Genomic DNA, 20,069 nt, shown 5'->3' with positions numbered 1-20,069 from the left:
CCACCATCACCCCAGTCACCAAGCAGAGATCTCGGCATTATCTTTGACCCTAAACTTAGTTTCAAACACCATGTTGCAGACATTCATATCAAGATGGCTTACCAAACAACACCTCCTTCATGTCACAGAGCCTGAGTACACACTCCAATACATATACTGGTTTCTGCAGTCAGTAATTACCTATGGTTCAGAAATCTGGGTGTTGGCAATGAAAACTGCGTTAAAAACCATTGCATCTGATGAGTACTGGCTTCTTCAGTGGGTCCTCTTCAGGCATAAACTACCACTGCTCACACATATTTCAGATATCACCCAACTTCTAAATTACAGAAAAGTTCAAACACCATGTTGCAGACATTCATATCAAGATGGCTTACCAAACAACACCTCCTTCATGTCACAGAGCCTGAGTACACACTCCAATACATATACTGGTTTCTGCAGTCAGTAATTACCTATGGTTCAGAAATCTGGGTGTTGGCAATGAAAACTGCGTTAAAAACCATTGCATCTGATGAGTACTGGCTTCTTCAGTGGGTCCTCTTCAGGCATAAACTACCACTGCTCACACATATTTCAGATATCACCCAACTTCTAAATTACAGAAAAGTCTCGAAATGGATATTCACCCTCTGCTTGCTCGTTTCAATTAAAATGATAGCGGGTAAAGTCAATACACTGTTTTTGGCAGCTGTGCAATTGGAGGATCCCCTCCCCGAAGCCCTTAAGAGACCTCCCCTCTCTGCATTCTGTGGCGTGGAGGCTCAGGAGATGGATGTGGACTACAAAAAGTTCATAGAGGACAAATCATCAGGGAACAGCCTTCATATTTTTTTCATTTCCCATGTTAATATTAATTTTATATGTAAAATATGTAATTATACGTTTTATGTAATTTTTCCTGTATTAGTTATTTTATGTTAGACCCCTAGCATTGTTGCTGTTATGGGCATTATTGCATCAGGCAGTCATGTAACCATTCACTGCCTGCAATAAAGATATTAACTAGCAGATCCTTTAACTCCTGTAAGGTTTGGAGTTGCTGTTCCAACACAAACTACAGATTCTAGATGGGATTGATGTCTGAGGAATTTGGAGGCCAGGGCAATACCTGGAAGTGTTCTTCATGTTCTGCGAACCAGTCTTGAACTATCCGGGCAGTGTGACATGGTGCACATTATCCTGCTGAAAGACAGCACAACGAAAGGGTGTACCTAGTCAGCAATGATGTTTAGATAGGCGGTAGAGTGCCTGGCCCATGGATGACTGGACCCAGGATATCCCAGCAGAAAATTGCCCAAAGCATGACACTGCCACTACCGGCTTGTTTTCATCCCACAGTGCATTCAGGCACCATCACTTCCCCAGGTAAATGACACACATGTACCTGACCTTCCACATGGTGCAACAGGAAATGTTATTCATCAGACCAGATGACCTTCTTCCAATCACTCAAGGTCCAGTGTCGATATCGCATGTCCATTGTAGGAACTCGGAGCAGCCTGTGCCTATGTAGCCCCATTTTCAGCAGGGTTCAATGTACTGTGTTATGACACGTTACTCCTGTTACCAGCGAGTTGTGCCACAGTCTCCCTTTTGTAGCCACGTACCATTCAGGAGAGCCTTTGCACACCTCGAGCATCAATAAGCTGTGGCCGTTCAACACCTCGCTGGTGGTTCATGGGTTTCCCCTCCTCGGACCACTTTCGGTAGGTACTAACCACTGCTGACCGTGAGCATACCACCAGCCGTGCCGTTTCAGATAGATGGCTCTGACCCAGTCGGCTGGCCATTAAAATTTGGCCTTTGTTAAACTCGCTTAAGTCCACTGCCTTTCCCATCTGAAGAACAAGAGTAGCACTGATTAACGGAGCTCAGTACCAGATGTTTTTCATACTATGTCCCAACCTGCGCACGTGCCGTTATTGCAGTTGCTTCAATTTGCACACAGACTCTCTGGTCATAATGTTTTGGCTCATCGGTGTAGTTCTCTGTATATTAAACAGCTAGCAATAATTTGGAGGGCAGGGGTGGAGATCATGCAACATGCATGTGTAATGATCAGTAAGAAGGAACTCTGAATGGAGTTGAGCTTGTCCTGGATAGTGCAAGCAGGTGGCAGTGGTTTATACATGAATCTGAGGGTTTTGGAACTAAGTTCTCACTCCTGATGGGAAACTTGAATAAACATGGAAGAAAATTTAATTTTATCTGCTAGATGTGAGGGAGGAAGGAAAGTTCATTGTCCAGCATGAGCACAAGATATTTGGTAATGGCAACAACAGGAATTGAGCAATTAACAGCTTTATAGTAGGAGACCTACCCCTTGAAGACCATAGCAGAAGTTTTGACTAGTGAGATTTTAACTTTGTTGGAGAGTGCCCATTTATGGAGTTCATTCAGAACAGTAGTAGCATTGTTCTCAAGTTGAGAATGGGAATTCCTGTAGAAAAACAATGTCAGTCCACAAATGCAAGGGAGAATAACTGGCAAATTTTTTGATGAGCCACTGATGTTCTGTAATAGAGGTCCTAAGACAGATCCCTGGAGGAAGCCATGACAAACTTGCAGAGTAACAGAATTGTAATTAGAGGCCACAGTGACATACCTGTTGCAGAAATAGTCTCTAATGGTGTCAAAAAGTTCCTCATGACCTCTTAGGAGGTCATAACAATGCTGAAGGAAGATCTGGTGGTGAGGGAACCAATGATGTTAATGAAAATATACTTCCAACTATGATACCACTGCCACCAACCTGTAAAAATAGGCAAAGCACCTACATACGGACTGTACAGTTCATATATAGGTGCTTTTCCTATTTTTTGACTTTTTCAAGAAGTTTGATTTCTGTTTTAAGGTGCAGTCTCCATACATGGCATGTGCGCTTTGAGTAGATCAAGCCCATGGCTGCTAAATACAATTAAGTAGTGATTTTAGTCAATTGTAGTAGTGATTTTTATTGTTAACTCCTCTAACCTGGTGGTCATTCCAGAGTACAGACAAGAACATTTATTCCAACTGAGGTCTCACAATTGTCTTATATGGTAGTATTATGATTGTTTTCATCCCACGGTGCATTCAGGTACCTCCTTATCTCTACAAGCAAATGTTCGATAAATCCTCTACAGGACATTATGGGACCCTCCTTGCTGCTTGCCTACACTACTCAGAGAACTGCATATACAATCTTATCATAACTCCAAAATCTATTCCTCAACCTAACAAATGTGTAAGTTATAATTTGGAGTTGCTATCCTCCTATTGTAAGAACCATGCATTTTGGTCCATTAAAAGATAGCTCCCCACTTTTCTGACCATCTCAGAAGTCTATCTAATCATCTTGAAGAAATTGTTTAATGCTAACCACTAACTACTCTACCAATCTTAATATTATGTGCAAACTTCACCATAATGCCAACTACCCCCTTTGTCAAGGTCATTTAAGAAAAAAAAAAAAATAAATAAAAAAAAAAACAAGAGTGGTCTCTGTACCGATTCTAGGAAAACCTTATTTTTTAAGTTTAACCCAATTTGAAGACTAACCATTAATTACAACTCTCTGCCTATAACCATCCAAGGACTTTCCCTGTGATTACATGTTCCAGCTTATAGAGTAACTTATCATACAGGCTGAGTCAAATGCTTTGCTGAAATCTAAGTAAACAATGTCGCAATTATTTCCTACATACAACTCATGAGTGACTCTCTCAAAATAGCTAATCAGGTTGGTTAAACATTATTTTTCTTACCACTGAAATCAGACTGACCACTTCACTTTTCTATTTTGGAGATACAATGGCACTTCTACAATCCAAGGGAATAATGCCCGAGTCTAATGACAACATCATAATTAACCTCAATGGCTCGATGCACTCTCTTGCCATATCCATCAAAACTACTGGGTATGTGCCATCAACTCCAGAAGCCTTACTTGCCTTTATGCTTGAAAGTTTTTTTTTTTTTTTTTTTTTTTAAGATCATTTGAAATTTCAATATTGCTAATTCCATGCTTTCCAGCTTCTCTCAGTTTTACAAATATCAATGCAAAGCACCTTGTCAATTCTACAATCTTAGCAAAGGTATGAATAACTTTCCCACATACACTGTGCAACTGCCTGAATCTAATTCACTCTTTAATTATCCATGTAAGAGAAAAAGCTCCTTGGCCCCATTCTTTGCTCTCTTAGCCAGCAATTTCTCATAATATCATTGCTAACATAACTTTTTCTGTGGTATTATTACAGATCAATTTATAGCTGTTTATATATAGTCTTTTTAACTTTTGCATGCCTCCATTAAACTGGCTAGTTCATTATTTGCCCATCTCAGAATTTTCTTAATGGTAAGTACACTGTCAAGACTTCTGTGACTATAGCTTTAAAGTTATATCATAATTCCAATATATTTGCACTCTGTGAGCGATCTCCCCAGTTGATAGAGGCCATGTGGCACCCCTAAGTTGTCAATCTCCTATCCTGAAAATGAAACTCATTTCTTTGATTTTAAAAGCTGCTACCTCTCTCTCTCACTCTACCCTCATCATCCAACTCAAAACTCCATGATCAATGCCTGCTGATGGTTCTTCTACTGTTAGTAATATACATGATCTCAGTCATGGGAAATGATCAGGTTTAGAATATTTTTCCCTAGTATTTTTTCCCCTAACATGCTGATACAAATAACAGTCTAGTTGATTTAAAATTTTTTTTCCCCCCAATGGCGAGTTTCCTTCCCACTTGTTTCAGTCAATTAGGAGCAAATTGAAATCGCCCATTCATTCACATGTAGAAGCTCACATCATGTTCTTCACGATCTTCTAATATGTACTTCTATTCTCATTATATCTTTGTTTCCAGCTAACCCACACCACACAGATTCTGTTCTAGCATGTCAGACTTCTGAATCTGGGACAGCTTTTACCAAGAAGCATGACCCTACTGCCCTTTCTACCTTCTCCATCCTTTCTAAATACATTCTACGTACCATAGTGAAACTCATCATCTCCCATTTCTAACTGGTACCACGTTTCTGTTAGCCCTATTACTGTTACAATTAGCTGTCCAGAAGAATTCACTCATTTTAAAAATTTCTGACACTCTTAACATTACTATACACACAATTAAGATTCATGTATAGTTTACTACTCTAACACACCCTTGAAGATCTTGTTTCTTATGTAAGCTCTTGTTTCTCTAGCATGAGATTCCATCCCCATCTGAAATGTCACTACCCTCCAAATATCAGCTGTTGTGGCAACAAATAAGACTTCTTGAGCTTTGCACATTTCTTTGACCCATATCTATATTACTCCACTCCCTAACTAGCAACTTCCCTGGACTTTTAATGTAGCCTCAATGATGCTGGCAAAAACCTTTACACCACCTTTCTTCTAGTGCATCTCGTCTCTACAAAATAGATTTCTTATATAAAGTTCCCCCCCCCCCCCAAAAAGCCTTCTAGAGTCCTTCACGTCTTGTGTTAATACCACAAGGCATTAAGCATATAGTTCAGCCTATCATTCCTGGCAGAACTGCAGACATGTACACTTCTGACCAAATTCATGGCCTAATACATAATCATAGTACTAACTCATACACACACTAGCCAAAAGAAATCGAACCATTGTATTAAGACAGTCACAGACAGAAGAAATGCAAATAGATGCAAAGAAAACTGTGACGTGGGGTGTCGACTCGTTGAGTATAAAGACTGCCTAGGCTGTTTGACTGCAGTAATCTGAAACCAGAATGGGGAAAATGCATGCTCTATTGCTTTGAAAAAGATCTTAATCATGGGTGCACATTTAGCAGGGACCACGATTCATGAAATGAAAGACAAAACCAGTTTCTCAAAAGCATCCTTCTCAAATGTGTAAATATGGCAGAAAAACATACTTCAAGAGTAAAGCTACTGTACTCTAAAGAGGACTGTATGGAAAAATAGTGCATCCAGTGGGTAGCAAATAACATCTGAATTCAACAAACAGAACTGTTCTATTTCAACACATACCATACACAAGAAATTGAGTATTTGCATTGGGTACTAATACTAATTCAACTAAAAACAACTACATATTTTGTATACTGTAGCTTTTCTAATTTTTATAAGCTAATATTATTTACAATGACAAAGTTCTAACAAGTGCAAAAGCAACAGTAAAGAATTATTCACCTTTTAGTAGTAGTATATGAATAAATTCCACAGTGCAAAAACAGAAAATAAAAGTTGTTGTGATGTTTTCTGGTGCAAGGGCTACATAGGCTGTATTGCACCTCTCAAATTAATTGACTTTACATAATAAAAGAGCGACCAAGACAAAAAAAAAAATTGTTATGTTTCAGAAGCATTTTTGATTTTTTTTTATCTCTTCAAAAAGGCCTCTGAGGTTGGGAGAGTAATACATATCTAAAATTCAAAACAAATACACCAACCGTTTAACTATAATGGTTTAATACTGAAAATTGTAAAATGTACCAAACGATACTACACTGTAAAATAATATATGCAAAAAACTGATTTACAAAATAAAATATACGATAAAAATTTTAAAAATATAATAAAATATAAATAAAATATTTAAAATACAATAAAATTAAAAGCGATAAAACATTGACTGAAGCTTTCGGGGGCTTCTGCCTCCTTTCTCAACAACAATGATGTTTAAGCAACACATCCTTAAGTAATAGGCTCACAGCACACGTGGCTGACCAAGCGCATGCTCAATATTTCTTCCATGTGATCCGGAAGTGGCTCGGGAGCGTGGAAATATAAAACACTCTCTTTTGCCAGGACCACGGCTTCCAGCAGGGGGTGAAATCGAACACCCCTGTCCCTATTCATACTACTGTTCTCAGACGAGCCTATCCACCCGGTCAAGGATGACAGCATTCACAGAGGAGACCTGATGATGTTTCTCCCAATAATGCTCAGCAGTGGCGGACTTATTGAACTCTGCGGTCTGTATAGCTCGCATGTGCTCCCCCAGACGGTCTTTTAGTCGCCGTCCTGTCTCTCCCACATAACCTCCCTATTCATACTATTGTTCTCAGACGAGCCTATCCACAAATGCTTTTTTTTTATCTACTTATGTTTAAATACTTTTCCTGACATATTTAAAGTTTGACCACTATATAACAGTAAAAGGGGAGGATTAACATTAATGTTAGCTCTAAATCCCCCAAATCCACACAATGGTATCAATTACACTATGTAAGAAAAAACAAGTTTCTATTTAACTTTTTCTTTTTTGTATTTTGGGCACTGGATTCATGGTTTTCTCTATTATCAATATTTCTGCAAACATGAAGGTTTAATATATTTGTAACATTTATAATTATTACACAGAAATGCATATCAGTGTTTCTAAACATTTCTGTAATAATTTTTAGGTATTACAAAAGTATATATCAATACCATGATATCTTAAGAGCTTGTAGTATTTGTATAACAACATTTTTTTTGCAGTTTGCTATGGCTACCAAATGAAGGTGTAGGTTATCTCCAGACATATTTATTCTGCTGTATTTGCTGGTACTATACAGGATCAAAACAGATGAAACATAGTGGACCTACACAGTTGAGCAGTCAAGTGAAAGAGTGCACTAGCATAAGTGCTTGAGTGAACTGTGGTTCAAGGCTGAATGACTGCTAAATACAGTTGATTGTATTCATTATTGAAATGATTAATCATAAACTCCTCTCACCTATTGGTTGTGCTAGAGCAGGGGTGGCCAACTTAATTTGTGATGCGATCTACTTTTTTTCTTCAAAATGTGCCGTGATCTACCATCTCAAGGATTTCATTGCCATGGTTAAAAAAAGTTAATCAACGCATAATTGAAAAATGTTGTTTATAAATTTTAAAATTAAATACAATTCAGAATTCTTACTTTAAATTCATACGTGTTTAAATTTTAAATTTATGTGAAGTTTGTCTTAATGTCATCTGCCAAGCTTTCAGAATCGGGGATATACTGTGATAAGGCCAACTGTAAAGAATCTTCTGTATGCAAGTCCGTAAGAGTAGAGTAATTTTTCGTCTTTGTTTGTTTCAAATACAAAAAGACCAATCCAGATAGATACGTGGAACCAAAACAGGAATTTAAAAGTTCACTGTGTTTTTTTTTACATTTGGGTACTTTTCTCAGCAAACATATTTCCAAAAGTCTTTTTCTGATGACCAGGCTTTTAGGAAGATTTCATTTTCAAGTAATATTTTCTCCATGTGAAAAATCTCTGCAATTTGTTTCGTATCTAAGTTGACATTAAATGTATAAGAAATATATTGAAAAATGTCTTCAATTGTTTTAAAATCACTGAATCTGGTTTCAAAATCATCCACAACTTTCTCACTATTAAATTCAAAAACAGGATATTTTTTTCAAATGATCTTGCATATTTGCAAAATGATCGATTTTTTCTTTGAGATCCTTAGCCATTGCCAAAAACTGATATTTATATGCAGAAATAGTACTAATCATATCACCCACATTTTTATTTTTTATTTAATTTCAAATTCATAGTTAGCATTGTTTTTTTATCCCAGCAAACAGAAAATCAACCCCTCAGAACATGTAATTTACAGACAGTATACGCAGAGCAATATGGCCTTAGTTGCTAATGCTCCTAAAACCCTACTACTACAACAATATTAGACACTGCAGCCCATTATTTGCTGTACATGAATTGCTTGTAACTGCCATTGTATAAATGTGGATTATTTGTTGGCACAGCTCAGAATAATGGTATACAGCTAATTCTTATTGTTATTTGCCAATAATAACAAATCTGCTAATAATAACAATAATAAATTTGCCAGCATGTTAATGTGTTGAAAGTTTAATAACTCTACAAAAAGATCTCAACAAAAACTTGCAAAAAAAGTGAGCCAAGTTCTTGGGCAAGCCAAGGATTGAGATCAAAAAGCTGTGTCAAGTTTGTTACAGGCTCCCCTGTGAAAAGCACTGAGATGATGACTAAGCAGATTAAAAGTTTGTCATATATTTGGTGGATTCACCATCTTATGAACTTGGAATTAATTGCAATATATATAAACAATGTGGTGAATGAAAAACTTTTAATCTGGTTAGCCAATAGCAGTACTTTTTTCATCTCAAAAGCATCAAGATGAAAAAGTTATGCACATTTGGCATAACTTTTTGATTTTAAAACTTTTCACAAATCTTACAAAAGAACGTGGCTCACTTTTTTTACAATTTTTTGTTGGGATTTTTTTTTTTTTTTAGGTAGTTGTTGGCGCATCGGCTTCTGTGGCCATAATGCACCTCCCAAGCTTTTTGCAGTACTTTGATCCAAGCCCGAGGCGGGATTCGAACCCGCGACCTTTGGGTTGCCAGGCAGGCACTTTACCCACCCGGTATCCCGGTTGGCTGTTGGGATTCTTACTATAAACCATGAGTACGAAAAAACAGATATCATTTCAAAAAAATAGAAGCTTTAAAGTTTTGGTGAAATTGGTTTCAAACATGGATGCAGACATTGAAAAGAAAATTGGACAATCCGATGAGGTTACAGATTTATTTTAGAAGGATAAAGAATAAAAAAAATAAAAAGCTCAATACAAGATCCCCCAATTTACGGATTAGTCATCAAAAACAAAACAATATTGCTTCTATGTTTTATTTCGATACACTTTTATTTAATAACCTTTGAGTTATAATATGTTATTTACCAATCATAGAGTAATATGTATTTAAAAAAAAAAGAAGTCTGAAAATGAGGCAATTATTGACAATTTATAGCTTTTATGGAACCTATTCCTGATTGTTATATGAAAGTGCACATTTCTACTATGTGCCATTTTTTGAAACATGTTACAGGAAGATGCTGAGATGGATGAATAATGAGTTGGCCAGTTTGATGGACTGGCTTTTGCTTTCATAAGTGTGACTAGAGAGGTCTCAGACAGTTTTTAAATTTTATCCAGTGGGACCATCTGGTGATGTTACCAACAGCAAATTTAAAATGGGATGCATTCGGGTAAGTAACTGTAGAAGCCACTAGGCTTTTCATACCAACTAAGAAATACTGCTCCAGGCTAAGATATAAATGGATGTCAGATGAGACTTGTGGCAAAGAAGAAAAATACCCAGGATGCATATAAATTATCTGATAATAAATGATATTATCAGATAATTTAAATATAAACTAGTTTATAATCAAGTCACAAAGGAGGTTAAGCAAGCTAAGGGAGATTACTGAGAAGTCTGACAAAGAAAAGCAGCAAAGACTTCTTTATTGATATTACAAGGGGTTGAATCACAATGGTCCACTTGATGTTGATGGTCCAGCTTAGGTTAATGTCAAAGTGAATAGGTATTTTGCATCTAACATGCCAGTTAACATGAAGAATTCTTAATGGGGGAGGGGCAATTCCAGAAGCTCATCAAATCTAACAGGGAGCTGTTGATTTTGTGATAACTGAGAGGGAAGTGTAAGGGAAATTGTTGAAGCTTAACATAAAGTTGCGTGGAATGGATGGAATCTATCCAATCATATTAAGGGAGACAGCAAAGGAAATAAGCAAACCCTTAGCCATAATTATCAGAGAATCTTTAAATTCAAGGGAGGTCCCTATGGACTGGAAATGTGCAAATGTATCTGTCCCCAATTCACAAAGGGAGGATCAAAAAGTGATGTGAATAATTACAGACCTGTTAGTTTAACTTCTTTCCTTAATGGGGTCTCTGGTTAAAGTAATGCAGGACCATTTAGATAGAATGTAGTTATATTGCAGTCACAGCATGGATTTGTTAAGGAGTAATCTTGTCTGACCAATCTGATTGGATACTATGATGCATTAATAAAGAACTGGATGCAAAAAAATAATTTTGATATCATATACTTCACGATATTAATCCATTCCAGAGACACCATAGTATCGTGGAAATATTGCGATGTGAAACCCAATAATACATTGTTTTTTGTTAATTTGTTCCAAGACTTCGGAAGTTGAAATTTTCGCTATATAACTAAGCTATTTATCTATTTTTCTTTTACACAATGTTGTACGTTGACATATTCAAGTCAAATAAGCACAAGAAAACACACAGCCAACACGTTTACAAACTGCTACTGGCTGAGAGGAAGGATCATGTGGTCAGAGACAATCATAAGACCATTGTAAAGTGAAATAAGTAGGTGCCAGTTAACATGATCACTTTATAGAAACAAAATTCAAATTATTAAAATGCTCTAAATTTTCATCATTATCAGCTGTCCAGTTATAAGAATCAATTTTGAAGACTTTATGATTTTTTCTGAAGCACATTTCTGGAGGTAACTACAATAAAACAATAAAAACAATTTCTGGTTTATTGGGCATTTCTGTTAGTGCAATCTATTATAAACAGGTAGTAACTCGATCTTATTGCATTTGAGATAATGCTGATAGCTGGAATTCTTTGGGTTTATGTTATGGCGAAATGTGTTTCCCCTTCCATGAAATCTTCAATCATATAAAAAACAAATGAATTTTCAGAATCTTCTCTTCACTCCAATTTTTAAGCTTCGTAACCTTGTTACTCTGTATCTCACTTGCATGTATCATGTTAGTTGCGATTTGTGCATGCCATGTTCTTTGTTATTGAATGCTTATCTGTTTTAAATTTTACAACCAAAAAAAAACTGTCAGTGAATAGAAATATAATTAGTTAGTTGTATATATAACAGTACTAATTACATAAGCATAAATCTATTTTTAATTTTGCTAAATCAAGGAAAATATTCTTCCAATTTTCACATAACATTTAATTTTGTTAATTGGCAACGTAATAAAGTGTAAATTTGTGATTTATAGCCTTTGTATAAAATTCCTCCTATTTTTGCTTATTAGAATCGCCATTTAATAGATTTAAAATTCAATTTGCAAATATGATCATAATGACCGGCGCTTACTACATATCATATAGTAAATGGTGTTTTATTATTGAAAGTCCATCATAAAGTGATTTGATTGTACAGTAACCCAATTGTAAAGTAGGGGTCCACTGTACTTGGATTTCAGGAAAGCTTTTGATACTGTTGCACATAAAAGACTGCTGTACATATTGGAGCAGTGTGACATTAAGGGCAAGTTACTGCTCTGGATAAATTGATGGTTGAGTAGGAGAAGACGAGTGTTTATTAGTGGACACTGCTCTTAATGGGCTAATGTTATTACTGGAGTCCCCAGAGTTCAGTGCTGATCCCACTGTTGTTTTCTATATTTAGCATTGGCATTAGTAGAGGCATATGATGCAAGAAAGCAAGCTTATACAGCATCACCAAAAAAAACCTTCCCATTTCACCCATCCATTCACTCTAAATGTTTGTGTAGTTCTACCTTGAATTTATTTAAACTGTCAACTGCCTTTCCTCAGTTTGAATTTATGTCCCCTGAGGCGATTAGTCTGGGCAAGAGTAAGAATCCTATCAGCATTGAGCTTGCTCAAACCATTTAAGGCCTTATACATCTCAATCAGATCACCTAGTCACCAGACACTGTAATTTGCAAATCTTTAACCTTTCTTCATAAGAGCAACCCTTTGTTCCATTCACTAATCTTGTTGCGCTTCTCTGTACTCGTTCCAGCAGCTCTACATCCTTCCTAAAATGAAGCCTCCAGACCCATATACAGCACTGGAGGTGTGGCCTGACCATCACCTTATACAAGGGGATAATCACTTTGTTATTCCTGCTAGAAAAATTTCTGTTTATCATTGACAATGACAAGACACCATGAGCTACTCTTACAGACTGTCTGCACTGCTCAGAAAACTTCATATCTGACTGCACAATTACCCCCAGTTCCTTTTCATTCTCTACCATTCTAAGTGTAGTACCACACAGTTGATATGTTACTCTGGGGTTACTGCTACCCATATGCAGTACTTTACATTTGTCAATGTTAAACTTCAGTTGTCACCTCTCAGCCCATCTGCTCCACGTGTATAGATCCTGTTGGAGTAGCATACTGTCATTAGTGTCATTAACAACCCTGCCAACCTTCATATCATGTGTGCAAACTTAGACATTTAGCCTGATATATACATTCATCAATTTCATTAATAAATACAGAAAACAACAATGGAGCCAACACTGAACCCTGGGGGATGCCACTAATAACATTAGTTCACAAAGACCAGTGTCCATTCATTATCACTCTCTGTCTTCTCCCACTCACTTTACATTCTTCAACCTTCCCTTTATCCATAGCAGCATTGTGCCCTTAATGCCGTGGCGCATTATGGCCACAGATACAGACGCACCTAATAAATCCCCAAACAAACAAACCCTTAATGCCATACTGCTACAATTTGTACAGTAGTCTTCAATGTGCAACAGCATCAAAAGATTTCCTAAGATTCAAGTATATGGTATCAAAATTATTTTTTCATTCAGTTCCTTTGTGACCACATCATAGTGTCCAATCAAATTGGTCAGACAAGACTTCTCCTTCACAAACTCATTCTGTTTCTGAACTATAACTGAAGTGTTGTCTAGATGATCTTGCAGTGCTTCTTTAACCAGTGTTTCCATTAATTTCCCTGGGACAGAAGTTAAACTGACAGGTCTGTAATTACTTTTGTTACCCTTTGATCCTCTTTTGTGAATTGGGGTCACATTTGCACATCTCCAGTCCATGGGTACCTCCCCTGAGTCCAGGGAAGCTCTCATAATTATGGCTAAGGGTTTGCTTGCTTACTTTGCTGCCCCCTTTAATCTAATCTAACTGGATAGATCCAATCCACCCCAGGTGCCTTTTTTATGTTTATCTTCAACAATTTCTCCTCCACTTTGCTCTCAGTTATTAAAAAATCACTACCTTAGTTTAATACACCTCTGGTATTCCCCTCTCTGAATAATTCCTTATGTGTAAATATAGATGCAAAATACTCATTCAATTTATTGATCATCAATAGTTGAACCATCGATATCAGGTGGACCAATCTAATTCATCCCCTTCCTTCTAGAGTTTACATAAGTAAACTCTAGAAGGAAGGGGATCCTTTAGGCAGGCATCCTTTGCCTGCCTAACCTCCTTTGTGACTTGATTACAGACCAGCTTATATCTTCCATAGGCTTCTGTCACCTGTTAATTTTTATGTATCCCATGCCTCATTAATTTATCTGACATCCTTGAACAATATTTCTTAGTTGGTATGAAAAGTCTGGTAGCTTCCAAGATTAATTCTTTGAATGCTTGCCATTTAGAATTTTCTGTTTGTAACATCCTCAGTTGGTCCCACTGTACAGACTTTAAAAACTGTCTCAGACCTCCACAGTCACCTTTACAAAAACAAAAACCCTTCCCTTTACCCCTGATGGTAGTTACCTCTTTGAGTAAATCCTGCATCAGCACATTGTGATCATTGCCACCTACTGGTTCCTTTATCTGCAGAATCACTACTGATAATCAGATCAAGAGTATTACTCCCTCTGGTTGCCTCCCAAACATGCTGCTGTAGAAAACAATCATCCAATAAATCCACAAATTCCAGTCAATATCTGGGAAATTAAAATCCCACATTATAAGACAATCTGATATACTGGTCCATTCTATTTCTCTGTAGAGGTGTTCATTATACCCATCGAAGTCATTAGACCTATAACACACTCCTACTCTCAATTTTGCTTTCCCAGTGCTTATGTCACACCAAACTGACCCAACATCGCATTGTCCACCAACATCAATTGGATGCACTTTCTTAGATTTTATGTGTTTCTTAACTAATAGCATAACCCCTCCTCCCTTCCTATCCGTCCTGTACACATTTCACATCTCTTGATATCCCAACAATATCTGCCTTTGATGTTTTGACTAGCACATCAAATTTATTTATTACACTCTTATCATTGGTGTACATGCAAGTATACATGCCCCTGTTCTTATTCTTAGCTACCCTAACACAGCCCATGTACTTACTTGTTCCGCAATGACTCCCAGCAGTCTCTGAAATTCTCGGCACCTTATTTATTAATGAAGGTATATCAGTCTTAATGTCTAAGTTTGCAGATGATACAAAGGTAGGTAGGGTGGTTCATGACAGTAATTATGCTATGCTACTCCAACAAGATCTAAAAAATTAGTGATCCCAAATTAGTATACCAACTGTGCGGTACTACACTCAGCATAGTAGAAAATGAAATAGCCCTGGCAATAATTGTGAAGTCAGATATGAAATTCTCTGAGCAATGCAGACAAGGGTTTTGTCAATGATATACAGGAACTTTGCTAGCAGGGATAAGGAGGTGATTATCCCATTGTACAAGGAAATAGTTAGGCCTCATCTTAGGAAAGATGCAGATCTGCTAGAACAGGTGCAGTGAAGATAACAAGATTAGTGAAGGGAATGAAAGAGTGGCCTATACTATGAAGAAAGGCTTCAGTTCTTCCGTGTTATCTCTGATAACAGCAAAAATTACGAAGGTGGGAGGGGACAGATAAATCTTTTTACTAATTGTGGTGCCACAACTGAATTTTCAGTATAAATTAATACGTCATGTTCTAAGTAAGAATACTATCTATATTTATCTATTGCCAGTGCAATCCTTAGTGAAGAAAGAATGTTTTATTGGGGGGGGAATAGTATTTTTGCTAAAGTATGTGAAAAATATAATTCAATTAGAAAGACCTAAACGGTGTTTTCAAAACAAGATTAATTTGCTGTTCATATGGCAACCAGTGATATGAGACAGTACGTATTATCATAATTTTTGTAGAAATACCTTTAAATATGTTACAATAAATACAGGGCTGTTTACAAAAAAATTTTATAAACATTTCCTCTATCTGTACATAGGCAATCCTTAAAAAATATATTTAATATATTTAAATATAAAGATAACTATTTTAAACATCTGTAATGTGGTTTAAAACAGCAGCACATAAAAGTTTATTTCTTCAAGAGTAAAGAACAATGTTTGCAATAAGTTGATTCTTTTAAGTCATGGAATAGTTCAGTAATGATTCCTAATTATTCTTTTCACAGGAGTTAAAGAACATCTAGAGAAGTCCTAATATTTTTTGAGCAATTACCAGAGTCAATATTTGTTAACTCTTGTGAAAAGATATTTACAAGTTAAACTGCATGCCAGCTACTAACTGTACAAAGTATACACCCCCCCCTCTTTTTTAATTTTATAAACTCATTTCAGGATATAGAAGTTCTAGGTTTCTGCAATTATAATAGGATTCATTTATGGTTTTAATTATATACTTGCCATCATTGAATAATAGACTTATTGACCACTATTTAAAACGTTTTTCTACTGAAAAACCATAGGCAGCATTCTTTTATATACACCCAACAGCTTCAGACAAAATTTCCAAAAGTGGCACACATTTTGGAGTTTTAGTGGCTAAGATTTCATGTTATGCCACTGCAAACAACGAGATAAAGCCCTTTTCCACTGTTTTAATATGTTCTTATAAGACAGATAACAGTCAGTACGAGGCATAAATGTATGGCTGGATTTCCTAAGGCTTACCAATTCTTCCTTGCTATTCCAAACTCCTGTAATGATAAAATAAAAAGTAAATTTTGGCTTCTCATATACAATTAAAATTAAGACCCGGACAGCTGGTCAATAACTAATATATTACAGATATCACAGAAAACAGTAATAAACTGAACTTGCTTTTATTAATATAAAAAAAAAAAAAGAGAGAAATAACAACAATTACAAGCAAGTCTGAATTTTTGTCAATGTAATACAAAGGTAATTTTAGAAACACATAACTAAACTAAATGAGTGGTTCATACTATCAAATTCAGGATGGGAAATCGTTTTTGCAATTTAATTTTTTACTTAATTTTAAATTGCATTAAACTGATTTTTAATTAATTCTTACTGTAATGTAAGATTTTCAATTGTTTGATTGTTTTCATTTTAATTTCTGGAGAGTACGTGAGTACGTACAAAAGTGTTCTACGTATCATATTGAGATAAACTTCTGTTATTCTTTTACAAAGCATGTTAATACCTCCTTTGTATTTTTCCTGAAGTTGATGAATATGCTGGAGAAAAGAGGTAAAAACCTGAATTAAATCAAAAATAGGTCCCAGAAAATTTGTTTCTACTATCACTGGAATGCCATTTTGTCCAAGCCCAAGTTCATGGTTAGAGTGATAATTTCATTTATTTATCATGTTGGAAGTGACAGAAAATTCTAAAATTGTCTACATAAACAGTTCACTTTGATGGCAAAAAGCATAACTGAGAACAGAGTTCTGTGGAACTCCCTCTTCTTAACTGAAAAATTGGAAGAAGTTAGAACTAACACAAGTTTGGAAGAGCTATTATGATTAAAAAAAAAAAAAAAAGAAAAAAAAAAGGGAAATAAACTCTTAGACAAGATAAATACAGGTCTCTTTTAAAATATCATACCTTCAAGTTGTGTCATATGCTTTTTCCATGTCAAAGAAAAATGATACCAAGTGCTCACTCTATGAAAGCTTCAAAAATTGGTATTTCCAGTCAAATCAAGTATCCAAAGTAGACCAATTTCTTTGGAAGGTACATTTGTCTTGTTAAAAGTAATTTATATCAAGGTAATATTTAAGGTACATTCATAAAGAAGGAATGTAGAAGAATTCAAAGGTACATGGAAAATCCCTCGTACAAATCAGGCTAATCAGATTGATCATGTACTGGTTTCTAAAAGGTGTGACTTGCATAAAGGTTGCAATTCTGGGTGCAGCACATGTAACCTTGGGCGAGACCTCAAGGCTGAGAAATGAGGAATGGTATGATTACGAGTGTTGAGTAGCAGTAGAATTGAAGTGACAAGCCAGGGTGAAATGTTTACAGCAGAGCAAATAGCGAACACTACAAGGAAAAAACAGAGTACTGCAGCTAGGATATGTAGAAAGAAAAAGAGAGAAGCTTTGAGAAGGAAGGTCGACGAAATGGTGGAACATTACAACAAACAGGAAAGCAGAAAGTTTCATAAGAAGATTAAAGAAAGTACACAGGAATTCCTATCAAAAGTTACTGCATGTAAGGATAGTGAAGGGAACTTGCTGACTGAGAGAAAGGAGGTTCTGAAACAGTGGAAAGAGCATTTTGACAGGAAGTAAGACTGAAACAAAACAGCTATTGTACTATACAGTAGAACCATGCATCGAAGACCCTAGCTTCGAAGAAATTCGAAAAGTTATTAAGTGCTTAAAGAATTTTAAAGCACCAGGAGCTGATGGAATAACTGCAGAATTGTTCAAGAATGGTGGAGTGACACTATGCAGAAGAATACATAATCTGATACTATTAATATGGTCTGAGACAAAAATCTTGGAATCATATAGCCGATTCACAAGAAGGGTGATAAACTGCTTTGCTCTAACTATAGAGGTATTACATTGCTGAGCATTACTTACAAGGTTTTGTTGGGAGTTATTTATAACAGACTGGCAGCATATTCAGAGAAAATCATTGGAGAATATCAGTGTGGTTTCAGACCCAATCACTCAACAACTGACCAGATTTTCATCTTGAGGCAGATACAGGAAAAAGCATTGGAGTATAATATACACTTATTTAACCTATATGTAGATTTCAAACAAGCTTTTGATTCACTCAACAGAGAGGAAATGATAATTAATGTCCTTCTCCTAGGTATAACTGCAAAGATTGTTAGGCTCATAAAAGCAACCCTGGCTGGCTCTAAAGCAGTGGTGAGAATTGACAGTGAGTTGATTCCCTTTGACATTAATGATGGTGTTAGACAGGGCAATACACTCTCTACGGTGTTATTTAACTTGGTTTCAGAGGCAGCTGTCAGAAAATTAGAAATGGCTGGACATGTAGGCACAAAGACTGTGCATATGCTGATGATGTCACTATTATCAGTAGGACTAAAGGAGCACTGGAGGAAACAATGGCCAGGCTGGATAGTGAAGCACAAAGAAGAGGACTTAGGATAAATGAAGCTAAGACAAAATATATGGAAGTCCGGAGAACAGCAAATAACACGGAAAATTTTAGAACCAGTAGCTTCTCGTTTGAGCATGTTCAAAATTTCACCTATCTAGACTTGCAGATAAACCAGTCCAACTCTATTACTAATGAATTAAGTTCCGTATCCTGAGTGCAAACAGATGCTTCTATGACATGAAAAATTAATGACGTCCAGAGTATTGAACAGACATTTAAAATTAAGAATATACAAAAGTCTCATTAGACCAGTTGTATCATACAGTTGTAAAGCTTAGACATTAACGAGTAGAGATGAGCAGTTGTTGAGAGTGTTTGAGCTTAGAATTTTGCGTAAAGTCTTTGGGCCTGTACAAGATGTTGATGGATCTTGGAGAATCATGATGAACCATGAACTTGACAGCCTTGACAATAGGCCGCAAGGGAATATCAGGTTTATGGATCTTCAGGGGTCCACAAAATTGTGGGAGCTAGCAACTTATCGCATGGCATTTCCAACGAACGTTTTTTGGAATCTTGTTAGAAAAGACAAGCTTATTGACTCTGGATTCCAACTTCTCCAATATCTTGATGGGAGAATCTTGTATAGATTCATAGACTTCATGGCCTTGTATTATAATACAAGGGCTTCCTGTTGATAACGTCTGAGACTGGTAACAGCAAGTCAAACATGTAAGATGGAAGCAGCTTTAAAGCAAATTTCATTTCCAGTCTCTTCAGGTAATTGGTCAAGTGATGCTTCCACCCCCATAGCCAGTTGAGTAATAGGAGGTTTCTGAGGTAGGACAGCAAATTTCATGCCATAAGTTAGGATTTTTTTTTTGTTAGTTATTGGCACATCGGCTTCTGTGGCCATAATGCAGCTAGCTCCCAAGGTTTTTTTTGCACTACTCTGATCCAAGCCCGAGGCGGGATTCGAACCCCGCAACCTTTGGGTTGCCAGGCAGGCACTTTACCCACCCGGCTAGCCTTGTCGGCCATAAGTTAGGAGCTCAGTTTGTTCTTCAGATATTCACTTGATGCTTATATTCAAAATAAACTGTGACTTATCCCTCATGCACAACCCGCGTGCATTCATAATGGCATATGATTCATGCGGTAAAGCATTAAATTTGTTTTGTTGGCACAAACGG

The 20,069-nt window shown here is 36.4% G+C and overlaps 1 protein-coding gene across 1 annotated transcript in view; it reads right to left on the bottom strand.

Annotated features, from left to right (window-relative positions):
- Positions 1-16,095: 16,095 nt before the first annotated feature.
- LOC150080822 (glycerol kinase 5) overlaps positions 16,096-20,069 on the bottom strand; it is a 376,684-nt gene continuing 372,710 nt past the window's right edge. The window contains exon 18 of the mRNA XM_090382163.1: positions 16,096-16,517. Within this exon, the coding sequence (XP_090238289.1) occupies positions 16,363-16,517 (155 nt within the window). The 3' untranslated portion in view covers positions 16,096-16,362. The remainder of the gene's footprint in view (positions 16,518-20,069) is intronic.

This window comes from Mastigoproctus giganteus, chromosome 9 (assembly GCF_048544385.1).
Source record: "Mastigoproctus giganteus isolate SK-2022 chromosome 9, ASM4854438v1, whole genome shotgun sequence".
Lineage (NCBI taxonomy): Eukaryota > Metazoa > Arthropoda > Arachnida > Uropygi > Thelyphonidae > Mastigoproctus > Mastigoproctus giganteus.
Note: the sequence above shows the minus strand (reverse complement) of the source record. Positions and strands in the feature narration are given on the sequence as shown.